We start from the raw sequence: 12,331 nt of genomic DNA, 5'->3' as shown, positions 1-12,331 counted from the left end.
GCTACTAATTATGAACCTCAGATAGAAAAATTATATCAAATTAATAGCAGCAGGTTTCTCACAAACTATTTATTTTTATTTTTATAATATAGAGTTTATTGTTACTCAAATTAAATATTTAACCTGCAATTTGGAGTTAATAAATTTCGAATTCAATTTTGACTCACCTTCGTAAAAAGGTTCTCTATCACCGGATTAGAGCATAAAGAGTTTAAAAGTTTAAAAAATCTCGATTGATTTTTAAAACTTTTTCCACCCTGCGGGCACCAAGAAGACCTTTTTAGCAAGCCCATTATGAGTTTGGCCAGGTATCTACTTAAACATCTATCAAGTAGCAAGAAAGAGAGGTCTTTCCAGCATTGCACAAATGTATGCACATGGTGCATACTTGTTCCAGCCCTAAAATAATCAAATGTAATCAATTTAAGACAATTTAGCATAACAGTTTAGCATAAATAATCTGACTGTAAAGGATAAAAACAACATTGCAGAAACTGATACAAAACAGTGAGCTTTATTTTGTTAGAAAACGTCAATAGCCTTCAGTGGCAATACAAAGATATAGACCATTATGGTGGCACTCAGTATTCCTAGTGTGACCAGAGGGTCATCACCTCCGATGCCCTGTCAGGACTGATACCACCATGTCCCGATTGAAAGCCCAGCTGGCGTGTTGATTTAGTCACGCAAGTGGCCGCGTGTGCGGGCGATCGGATCCAGGATCTAAATTTGGGTTGAGAGGCAGCGTACCAGAAGGAAAATACTCAGATACAAAAGAAAACAACTAAATAACCGTTTTTTTTCAACGAAGAAGAAATACATGATACAATATATCGACTTAACCTATCTAGCTAGCAATCGAGAGAGAGAGAGTTTACAATTGTTCACTAGTCGGGAAATACCTGCGTTGATGATGATGATTCTTGAATTGAGGTTGAGATTAGGATCTTGAGGGTGAGGATTTGGATCGTTGGGACTGGTCTGCATCAAGAAAGTTCTAGGCACAGTGGAAAGTAATGTGAAAATCCGACAAAGTACGATTGACACTGACACAGGATATTTTTGATGACTAATCCAAGAGTGACTGGCGACGACTAACTTTTCGGGAATGATCATTTCAATACTGATCTATTTATTGATGAAATCTAAAAGAGACCAGCCGTTGTCAAATAATTATATAGATATTCTAAAAGAATTAAAAAACTTGGGTTCATATTGTCTTAATTTGGATACAATGTCACAAACATTCCATGCATCAGTCTATCTCGTAATATTGGGTGCACCCAAAATTCTCTTTGCCATCATCTTTTATAGCGACGATGGAGGAGGCACACACAAGCAATTACTTTCACGTCCATTTCCAAACTGAGCCAGTGGGAACGGTCGTCGAACACCGAGCTAAACGCGCGTTTAACGCAACGCAAAACGCCTAATGTGTACATAGCCTTAAGGTCGACGGTGGGAGTGGTAGTGAGGGCGAGGCGTTGGTCGAGGCTTGTGGGAGCGAGAGGAAGAGGGGGGTTCAGGAAGCATCTGGGGTGATTTCGGAAGATTCTGGTGTTTGATGGTGGCGGTTAACTTCTTGATAGGCTTGTTCCAGTTGTGGCGGACAACTATAATTGATGGGTAGAATGAGTGTGACAGGGAGCGTTGGAGATCTTTGCCGTTGGGATCGAGCAAAATGGATGGCGGCTCGTAGTGTTTTCGCATCAATCTCGTTGCTTGTAGTCGGTGCTGGAAGTGGATGGCTGAACCTAATTCATTAGGTTCAGCCATCTAGAGGGGAAATGGTAAGAATGAATTTGAAATTGTGATGGGTGCTGAAAAAGTGTATAAGATTAAGAGGGACTTCAAAGGATGGAGCTGGATACGGTGAAAGGGTGGAATTATCCTCGTATGTTTCATGGACGATAGAAGTCCATCGAAATGCGTGGTCTCCTCTTTTGTATCTGAACTTACTATCTGTTGGCGGTTTTTCCAGGAAAAGGATTTTTATAAGAAAGGAAGCATTTTCGGGATTGTGTTTAGTGACTAAAAGAAGGAATTTTTGAAGATGGTACTCTACAGTGGCGGCCCAGGTACCCTCAGGTTGGTGCCCTATGGTTAGATGGGTTTGAAGTTGCATCCGGGCGCCCTTCCAGGTACAGTTTGAGGAGTGGAAGGGACATGGGAGGGGTTTAATTTAAAGGGACAGGCTTCTTCGTGAAGTAGGTGGTCCCTCTCGGGGAGAGTCTCTGTGCACCCGAAGGCTTGGAATACGCAGGGGAGATTGCATAGTACTAAAGATTTGTTCTACAATCAGGCTTCGGATATGGCCCAGAGGTTCTCTACAGGTGTGACACTGGGTTATGCGCAGTCGACATTCAGAGCAGACTATGTGGCCATTGGTACACTGATAGACTGGTGGCTTTATCCGGTTATAGCAAATAGGACAGTTTAGTAGAAAATCCAAAGCGGAATCCATGTTGGTTGGCCCACGATGGGGATGATGATATCTGTAAAGAAAAAAGGAAGAATAAACACTAAGCGGTTGGAGTCTCCTTTTTTCAAGAAAGGTGTTAGTAAATAAATATACAGATTATAATTAATATAGCACGATTGGAACTAATGTTATGATTTCTCATCCAGGGGTGATTTGTTAAACCTTTGATTACATAAGGATAGCTATGCTGTCTCCCGAAAGTGTGGGGTAGCGGAATTCCGTGAAGTAGCGTCTGGGCGCGCTGGATTAAGTCGATGGTTGGGCGGATGCGGCGAGGTCGTGGCCGGATGTTCCGGCGACATTGATAGATGGTTATGAGAAGACTTCCTATTCCCATAATGGAGACGGTGGATGCTAAGATGATGAATGTGGATGAAGAAGAGATGGTGGGAGGGTGAATATGATCGGGTTTGGCTGAGAGGAGTTGTTCTAGGTCAAGTTCCATTTTATTTAAAGATCTGTTGGCTCGTAAGATATCGGTATACGTTTGCATTTCGGGAGTTGAGATTGAACTTGTTTTTTGGGTTAAACGAGTTCGGATTATTTCCATTTCCTTTTCGTTGATGATGTTTTCGATGGGAGGAATGATGAAATGTCGGACGTTCTCGATTTGAATAGCTGTTTTTCGTTGGAAGTGACAGGCTATCACTAAGAAATCGTACTAACACGCACAAGTGCTTTTGAGTAGAAATGTCAGTCGACTCATCGTCGATGACGGCATTCTTATTTTTTAAATCGAGCTCTGTTTTTAACGTAGGGGAAATCACATTTTTTATCAAGCAAGCACACTTACTTCGGTGCAATTTTATATGTTCCAATATACTTCCACATCCATGTGCTTTCATTATATCAGTTATGTAGTCAACAGAACGTAAGCACAATGGTTTATCATTCTGGATGCAATTTGCAGCTCTGCTGCCTTTACTTCATTATTGTTATGCCTTGGCGTTTTTTGGGGGATTCAGTTTCTTTTGGCCTTGAATTGGCGCTTTCCTTTTATGTTTCTCTGTTTTTTATGATATGATAAATTACAAAATTTAGGTGTGATATTGCAGTGGCGCAGTTTGCAATATCCTGCCTCTGACCCATCTGAAGCTTTTTGTATCCATACAAACGTCTCCTCCCATTTGCCTTGATATTTACGACCGCTATCGTAAGATGACTTCCACTTATTAGACATCTAACAGCTGTTGATAATAAAGATTTATATAAATGGCTGTGCCAATGCGGTAATTATTCAGGTTGATTTATTCACTTTAAGGCTGGATCAGTTCGCCATGAAAGAAACGTTTATTACATCATATAAAATTACTTGTCCTGACTGACTGACTGATTGATTCATCATCGCCCAGAGCAAACCGCTAAATCTAAAGAGGCGAAATTTTGTACAGGGTTAGGGTATGTCATGGAAACGCACACTAAGAAGGGATTTTTCGAAATTCCCCCGCGGGGGGAGAGGGAGAGGATTAAGGCTTAACCTGAAGAACGGCTTCTACTATACTATTTTAGATGCGATTTTTTGTTTTGAACTACGTTTAGTTTTCATTGAGTTCTTAGGTGTATTAAATTGATAACATTTCAGACATTGTTATAAATATTTTATATATTTCGATTTTTAACCAAATGTTCGAACCGTTTAAAATTCGAATTTGTTATTGCATATTGGTTCGATTATAGAATGATTTTAAAGGGGTCGTCGGTAAGGAGTATGCGATATACGAGTAATAGACACCATTAACAAGGAAAATCAAAAATTTAATAAATAAATAAAAAATTTACAGAAATATAAAATATAAAATCGACTACAACGTCGGTTAAACTATTCGCATACACTTTAAACGAGAGGATATTCGAACTAACTAAGCTCTAGCGTACAATGTGAGGAACCTAGAGAAAGTTTACAACATTTTGGAGAATATCATACCTCTTTCCGATACATTTCTGGGGGATTTCGATTAATCCGACTTTTCCACTCTAATATCCTGTCGCGACTCTATATGTGCACCAGTTAAGATCTCGAAGAGACTGCCCGGAGGGGGGGGGGGTGTATCGGTCTTATATTCGGAACGGCCTGGGAAAATGGTCATGTGATTGAGTGTTGTCGAAGACGAAGGTTGATTCCGCAGGTGTTGGGTCAGAGGTGTTCCTGGGACAATGAGAAGATGGTGAAATCGGACGTCAACTGTACTCTTTGATACCTGCAACGTTACATCGACAGTGTTTGTATGGGCGAATGTTGATGTTCTCGAAGGAGTGTTTATAAACTTTTAGCGGTTGTTGACGAGAGGGACGACATTTAATCTTTTTTTTTCCGGCGATGTTATTTTAATGATCGCTTTAAGAAATTAAGTTGAAATCTTGTGAAAATTAGACGAAATGTCCCTTAAAAATAAAAAATAAAAATTCCGAATTTCACATTTATTTAATTATAGAAGTTCCAATTCACTACACGTTGGTAAACTAATTGAGAATCGTTGATTTACATAACTTAATCGCTAGATGGCAGCACTAAAAAATATAAGATATGAAAGTTCGATTAGGATTTACGTAAATTTGACGTCATCTCTTCATTTTTTAAAGCAAAAGTGTAAAAAATTACGTCAAATTGACGTAACGTTATACATTATTCCATAAAACAAACGAAATTTATAATAAAGAACATTTTCAAATTAATAATAATAATAATTTAAAATAAATTTAAGACTCGACTGTTGATTTTTATTAAATCGGAAGAACGTGGATTAAAGGTTGAATTTTAGAATGGAACATAAATTAACCATAATAAAATTCTTCCGGATAATTATTTTTTAAATATTGAATTGATATAATAACTTTTTCAGATTTTCTGGTGGATTAAGTAAGTGAAATGCCAAAATATTAATTATTTAATTTATTAGAATAAATATTTTTTAGAATTTTAATTTACATAAAGCTTAAAAACTTCGTTAAAATTAGGTTATTGACTATAAAAAGAAAACAATTGGCAAATTATAATTTTTATTGTAATTATTTCTCTAAATTTAATAAATTACAGGTTCGAATCCCGACATGACAATGGCATATTATTGGCTGACATTATTATTTGGAGGAATTTACTTTGCATTATATCATTTAATGTATAATAAATGGAATTCGAATAAAGAAAATCGGCATGCCAGCTCTTTTAAATTATCCTCTAGTAATGTAAATGTATTTAATGATACAATAATTAAACAAATCATTGATATGCATAATTTCATAAGAAGTCAAGTTCAACCTCCTGCGGCTGATATGGAATATATGGTAATAATCATTATATATATATATATATTTACTTTTAATAGGAGAATGCGGAAAAATATGAAATGTACAGTGATAAAATTTTAACCATGGGCGTCCGCCAATGGGGGCAAAAGGGACACTTAATGCATTATTGTATTGAATAATCTACTTATGAAAAACCCCAAAATTAACTAACGTGCCTTGCTTTACTTTTTCGAACTTTCGTGGCTGCTTTTTCACTTTCCATTTCACACAGAAAGTAGTTAAATACCAATCAGTTAGGAAGATTTTTTATTTATTTATATTCTTAATATTGATTGAAATAGTATGCTCTTATCTTATTGTAAGTCTAGACAGAAAAGTTAATAGTGTCTACTTCATAAATTTTCAATAAATAGAATTTAAAGTACAGTATATTAGCATTTTCTCAGTGAGGCAAGAAGGTAAAATCTCTTCTGACTTGGAAGAAAGATTTGTAATTTGCAACCAAAGTTAAAAAATGGCTATATTATGAAAAATTACGAAAATAAATAAAAAACTTAAAAAATAACAATTAACTAAATTTATAAATAAGTCATTTAAAATGTTTATAGTTTCTTATTAACAGCTCGAGGTTTTTTACGTATAATTTTATTACACACACACATTCATTTCTAATATCTCTAAATTGTGTACATTATGTATTATTGTTATCAATAACTTAATATGTAATGCAATCATGAAGTCAATGGCACCATAAAACAATTTTGTGTGTAAAATTACATAAAATAATTTGAAATATATTTCAAAATCAAAATAAAGTCAATTCGACGTAATAAAGTAATATTAATTTGTTTTTTAAGCAGTTATAGTTGTTGTTTTTTGTATTAGTAGGCCTAGGTCTAAATAAGCAGTTTACTAGACAAAAGTCTTATTATATTCCTATAAAAACACTAGCCAAAATTTTTATAATTTATTATAAAAGTTATATTTTTCCTTCTGAATACAGTAGAATCCGTTTAACTCGAACCGGGATAACTCGAAATCATTTCCTTTCTCCGATCGTCCAGCGTAAGGATTTATACGTTAAATCAAACTGGTTAATTCGAATGAGGTTTTGATATAATATTTTCATAAAGTCTCCAGAATTTTAATTTAAATAAAATAATTAACGTTTGTCTACCGAATAAACTAATCTGGAACTTTATATAAAGCGCGGGAACCACGTACGACTAAACATAAACATCGTGTCATGTGACGGCGGCGGGGAGGGTGGAACTTCCAGACAGCGTGTGTGACCTAGATACTGTAACTGGTTTTTTCGAACTTTCTTTTTGTTTTATTTAATTGCTGATGGATTTCTCTGATTTGCTGACGTAATAAATAAATGGATTTTTGATAATCTTTTCTTTTTTAAAATTAATTTATGTTCTGATTCTACGTAAAAATTTTAAATTCCGCACAAATTTTTAAAAACAGCAATCGTAGAGTGGTTTTTTTTGTGATAAAAAAATAATAAACAGATCGATTCTAGGTTTGAAATACTATTCCTTAATAAACATTTAGGAAGAACGAATCAACAATTCGGGAAAGAATTTCTCCGTTGTGTATTTAACCATTCGTTTATGGACAACACGGAGATGTTTGTCCAGAAACTCGAACTATGATTCTACGTAATGAGACTACTAATGAAATATAGTGTTAGTTATATAAGAAATATAAAGTTTATTTAGCGTGTAAGCAACAATTGTTAATATGTATAAGCTCTTCATAATTTCTTTACTCATTTCTTTGCAATTGTATATTAAAATATTAAATAATTTTATTTAAAAAATTGGCGAGTGATCTTTATGGTTATATCCATAGAGTTAACATTATCCGTCATGTATCAAGGTCAAAATCGAAGATGGCGGTTTATTGAGGTTCGAGTGAGCTCGGACACTGCATGCAATTATAAGCAAATTACTGAATAATTTATTTATTCCTGTAGTTTCAGAGTTCTTTTTTCCGTTGTTCGTTTTCATTATGAGTCTGCTAGCCTAATGAGTTACAAGTGTTTTTTGCGTATTCATCAGTATTTGTCTGTGTTATTTTGCTTCTTAAGAAAACTGTCCATCTACATGTCAGCTTATTTGGTTGATAGTGGATGTGCGAGTAGACCTTGCCTTTCGTTGCTTCATAAATTTATAGGTTGGTGTTAATCTTTCAATAAAAAATTTAGCTTATATAACAAAATAGCCAAATTGTGCATAAATCACAAGAATACATTCCTATAAATAATTAGCCTACTTCAAATATCAAACGAACAGCCGGATTCCTTCGTCAGATTAATGGAGTTAATAGCAATTAACAAATGATTTAGCCTTAATAGCCCGATAAAGGAATCCGCTATTCGTTTGATATTTGAAATAACTATTGGGTTAGTTGTATATTATAAATATATATATAATATAAGTAACTACATTACAGATACGATCATTCTTGAAAGTTTGCGGTTAGTTAAGTGAGTTCTGAAGTTTAATTTGGTAACTAAATTACACTGTATTTCTGTTTGAAAAATTCCTGTAAAGTGCCTTCATTTCATAATTCATCTGGTAAATTAACAAATTTTTATAGCAAAAAATTAAGGTTCAAATCAGGTTCCGTGTTCATTGATACGCCATAAAATTATTTAGTGTAATGAATATATATAAGGCGATGTATCTGAACCTTAATAACCGTAATCATTAGAGATTCGCTCTTTGGTATGAGCCAAAATTAAAAATAACATAATTATTATTTTTCGCAATAAATGACTAATAAACCTTGTATAAAAGAGTTTATTTAGGCCTACTGGTGTAAACAAACGTCATTTTGCCATAACGAGAGTATTCTGATACATATACAATTATCTAAACTATTTCATTAACCGGATTAACTCCTATCGAAATTAATACAGATAGTAAGCGTTTTGCTTCACAGCGTGTATCTGAAACATCCTCACTATACTGCCATATTGGATTATCGACTGAATCCATGGCGGCGCAACATAAAGGAGTGGAAGTGTCATCTCTGGGCAACTTTACTCTATGCTCTTTTCTTATTAGTCTTTCATTTAAACAAAATATTTTTTAATACTAAATTATAAATTTTATAAAATATTCTGAATAGGAATGGGATTTTGAACTTGCTCAAAGAGCTCATGAAAATGCTAAAAACTGTTTCTGGAATATTTCAACCAAAGGAATAAACTTCTATAGAGGAAATATTATAAATTTACTTTATCCTTTTCAAATTTGGTACGAAGAGATTTTCTTTTATGATGGAATGAATAATAAATGTGAAGAAAATGCAACTTGTGACAACTACACTCAGGTAATACTTATATTTTATTTATAAGATTAAACATTTATATTTTATCTTAATGTATTTATACTTATCGTTTATTCGTTTTAATTTTTAGTAGGTTCTATTATTATTATTATTATTATAAATCGGGGAAGATTTTCTTCGCTTCTAGGTATAATTTCCATTGTGTAAATAAAATGTACAAACTGAATATTGCAATTTAAAACATAATCATTAAATTAAATTTATTATGAATATACTGTATATACAGTAACAATAGAATAAAGTATAGCCTAAGTACATTAAACATGTGTGGAAATTATTTGTTAGTTTTTTTTTTNATTTTTTTTTTTTTTTTTTTTTACTCTTTCCGCCCTGTGGGCACTAAGAGGGCCTCTTTTAGCAATTCAATATGAGTTCGGCCAGGCCCACAATGGGGCGGCCGGGTGGTGAGGGACGGGGCCCGATATATCCGGACAGACCATCCCTGAAAAATTCCTGGAGATTTTTCGACGGAACTGTATAAATACTTATAACTTAAACTTCCTGGAGTAGATTTTTCATTCAAGACGATAAATTTACTAAGCTCCATATCTACTTCAAATATAGAGTTTGCTAGGCATATGTTAAATTTTGTAAATTTTTAATGCAATATTTAGCACTATCTCATATTCGTGTGTAATAATTGGATAAATTAACAAATAAAAAAAGTTATCGTACAGTACCTATGATCCGTTAAAAATTCGGAATATCTCATATCTTAACGATGCCAGATGCTCAGTTATACATGGATTTATACATTCACATTTTTCAACACCAGTGGATGAAGCCGGATTTAAGTTCTTGAATGTAGCGTATAACATGCAGCAAAATGACGTCATATCCACACTAAACAAAGCTTGGATATCGTGGTATAACATTAAATTGATGCCATTTTGCTGTACGCTATAAGCTAAACGGAGGAACACTGACCCTGATAGCGGTCCACATGCAAGCGGCATGGGGTTTTCTGGGTTTTCTTCGCGTGTGTAACACTTAATAAAAACATTTCTCCCATTAAAAAAATCTTCCGGAAAGCATTCCTTTTGGCTAGATCTCATGCGTGCCAAAAGGAGTGCCTCCCGTCAACTCAAACCTATTTAATATTAATATTTTTCTTGTGAGATTTCTTTTTATTTTGTAAATTTTTAGAATAATAACTAGAATTGAAACATTTTTATACACATATTATTTAAAAACACCTAACAAAAACTGATTTTAACATATTGCATTTTACTTTTGTTTTTTTCATTTTGTGAATCTATTGGTACCCCAGATGATAATGTCGAAAACTAATAAAATTGGTTGTGGTATAAATTTCAATTGTTGGAATAACGATTCTTTATTTATTTGTCATTATCACTCAAAGTAAGTTAATTTTATATATTCGTTTGTTTTATATTAGAAAAAATTTAATAATTTTTTTTTCTTTTTTTTTCAGGAGAACTAATGTAAGTCCACCTTATCTCATTGGAAGAGGCTGTAGTCTCTGTAATCTCGATAACAGAAGCAAAGTTCTCTGTATCGCTAATCTTTGTAGTAAGTAGTTTATACAAAGAATTAAATTTTTCTATATTTACGTGGCACACTTACATATATATTAATTTTAGTAAAAGAATCTTCTTGCAAAAGAGAAAATATTCCATGCAGTAAGTTGGATTCATTCATTTGTATTTGAAATTTTCAAACAAATTTTAAATCATATCATCTATTTACAGAATGTAATTTGAAATGCCACAACTGTGGTGTGTTGAATGAATCTACATGCAAATGTCAATGTTTTAATGGCTGGGATTCTCTTGATTGTTCGAGTAAGTAGATCGAATTTAACTAAAAACTAATTTAAAAATTACTTTATAATTAAATTTGTTCAATTTTATTTTAAATGGCAGCTCTTTGTGAAGATTTACAAGTCGATTGTAAGACTGAAAAGTGTTTAGATGAAGCATCAAAATATCTGTGCAGGAAAACTTGCGGCTTTTGCAGTTAATATTTACATTATAATTATTATAAAATACATATTTTCAAATTTTATTTTTAAACATTTTTTATTTATTTATTGAACTAGGAGGCATCGGAAATACTAATAATGATTCTAAAATTTGTTGCAACGGCAAACTCTGTCATCCTGGTTACGTTTACAAATCTGCAATTGATTGCCAGTGCGAAGTTTTATGTCCCGGGCCAAATTGCTTAAAACATACGAAAAATGTCGAATTGCCACTAGTGACTATTAATTACAGAAGCTATTTAAGCCAAGAAGAAAATGTTTTTGAAAACACAACTAAAAATAAAATTGAAGGTAATTTGTTTGACTTTGATTCAAACAGTAATACAAATAAAAATGACTCATATATTTCAGAAGGAAATTGGTTAGAAGATTCCAATGGACTAGAAAACCAAACAAATTTAATCAATTTTACAAATTTCCAAAGTAATTTAAATACAACGGCAACTAATAATTCTTGGTTATCTTCAACCTTTGCATCAAGTAATACAGAAAGAAATTACGAAACTAATTCAGTAACAAATTTTTATCAGTCAGAAAATTCAGAATCTATATCAACAAACTTATTAAATATAACTAATTCATCGAATTTTCCTCTTCTCGAAATTGACAAAACAAATAAAACTATCTATATCTATAAGATAGAAAACTGTACGTATTTAATATATATATATATTAATTATTTTAAATCTATAGTATTACTACCAGTAGCGTAATTAGAAAACGATATTAGAGGAAATTCGAATTAGAAAGCTATCCCTGTACTCTTAGATATTGGACTGCAATTTTCAAATTGCAGACCTATAAATTTCCATTGGTGTCCAGTCTGTTGTCTGTCCTTCCTTAATAGAGTTGTATATACATTTGTACATTGAAATGTATTTTTCCTGTACCTATTTGATTTTTTCATTTATTTATTTGCAAAGATTAGAGTCTCCTCTCCCTGACCCCTCTCTAGTTACGTTACTGATTACTATCAATACATATTTTTTTTTCCTCAAATATTCTATTAACAATTTAATAATAAAATATTTTTCTATTTTATAGTAGCATCGACAGAAAATATAGAAATAGAGTTTCTGTTAATATGTTCCTTATCAATATTGTCAAGTAAATTTATTTAATGTGTCCAGCTGATATAACAAATTTATCAGATTATTTTATATGTTTATATTTGTTATTAATGTTCGTCTGATAAATAAAATATTGTTCCATACTTTTCTGTTTCTAAATCC

General features: G+C 32.8%; 1 protein-coding gene and 1 long non-coding RNA gene across 3 annotated transcripts; one reads left to right on the top strand and one right to left on the bottom strand.

Moving 5' to 3' along the window:
* Nucleotides 1–498: 498 nt before the first annotated feature.
* LOC111638141 lies at nucleotides 499–5,053 on the bottom strand. The gene is made up of 2 exons (XR_002758800.1): nucleotides 4,407–5,053; nucleotides 499–2,495 (listed from the first exon to the last, which is right to left on the bottom strand). It is a non-coding gene; the product is annotated as an uncharacterized LOC111638141 (long non-coding RNA).
* Nucleotides 5,054–5,162: 109 nt separating this feature from the next.
* On the top strand, nucleotides 5,163–12,331 carry LOC111638140 (C-type lectin domain family 18 member A-like). Of its 2 annotated transcripts, XM_023383785.1 has the most exons (11): nucleotides 5,166–5,339; nucleotides 5,517–5,764; nucleotides 8,873–9,076; nucleotides 10,365–10,456; nucleotides 10,530–10,627; nucleotides 10,699–10,737; nucleotides 10,807–10,899; nucleotides 10,981–11,073; nucleotides 11,157–11,390; nucleotides 11,451–11,747; nucleotides 12,144–12,331. In XM_023383785.1, the coding sequence occupies exons 2-11, from the start codon at nucleotides 5,531–5,533 to the stop codon at nucleotides 12,218–12,220; spliced, it is 1,461 nt and encodes a 486-aa protein (XP_023239553.1). In that variant the 5' UTR covers nucleotides 5,166–5,339; nucleotides 5,517–5,530; the 3' UTR covers nucleotides 12,221–12,331. The 2 variants fall into 2 exon arrangements, with proteins under 2 accessions (XP_023239554.1, XP_023239553.1); XM_023383786.1 differs by lacking the exons at nucleotides 10,699–10,737; nucleotides 10,807–10,899 and having other exon boundaries at nucleotides 5,163–5,339.

The sequence above is a fragment of the Centruroides sculpturatus genome, unplaced genomic scaffold (assembly GCF_000671375.1).
Source record: "Centruroides sculpturatus isolate CEXI.00-Female unplaced genomic scaffold, Cexi_2.0 scaffold1164, whole genome shotgun sequence".
NCBI lineage: Eukaryota > Metazoa > Arthropoda > Arachnida > Scorpiones > Buthidae > Centruroides > Centruroides sculpturatus.
The sequence above is the reverse complement of the archived record's forward strand: the minus strand, read 5'-3'. Positions and strand labels throughout refer to the sequence as shown.

Excerpts from the sequence above, each read along its gene's own strand:
- LOC111638140 (XM_023383785.1), top strand. The coding sequence starts at position 5,531 with ATGACAATGGCATATTATTGGCTGACATTATTATTTGGAGGAATTTAC. Across the intron at positions 10,457-10,529 it reads ATTTGTCATTATCACTCAAA|GAGAACTAATGTAAGTCCAC; the intron begins GTAAGTTAATTT and ends TTTTTTTTTCAG. Across the intron at positions 10,738-10,806 it reads AAGAGAAAATATTCCATGCA|AATGTAATTTGAAATGCCAC; the intron begins GTAAGTTGGATT and ends ATCTATTTACAG.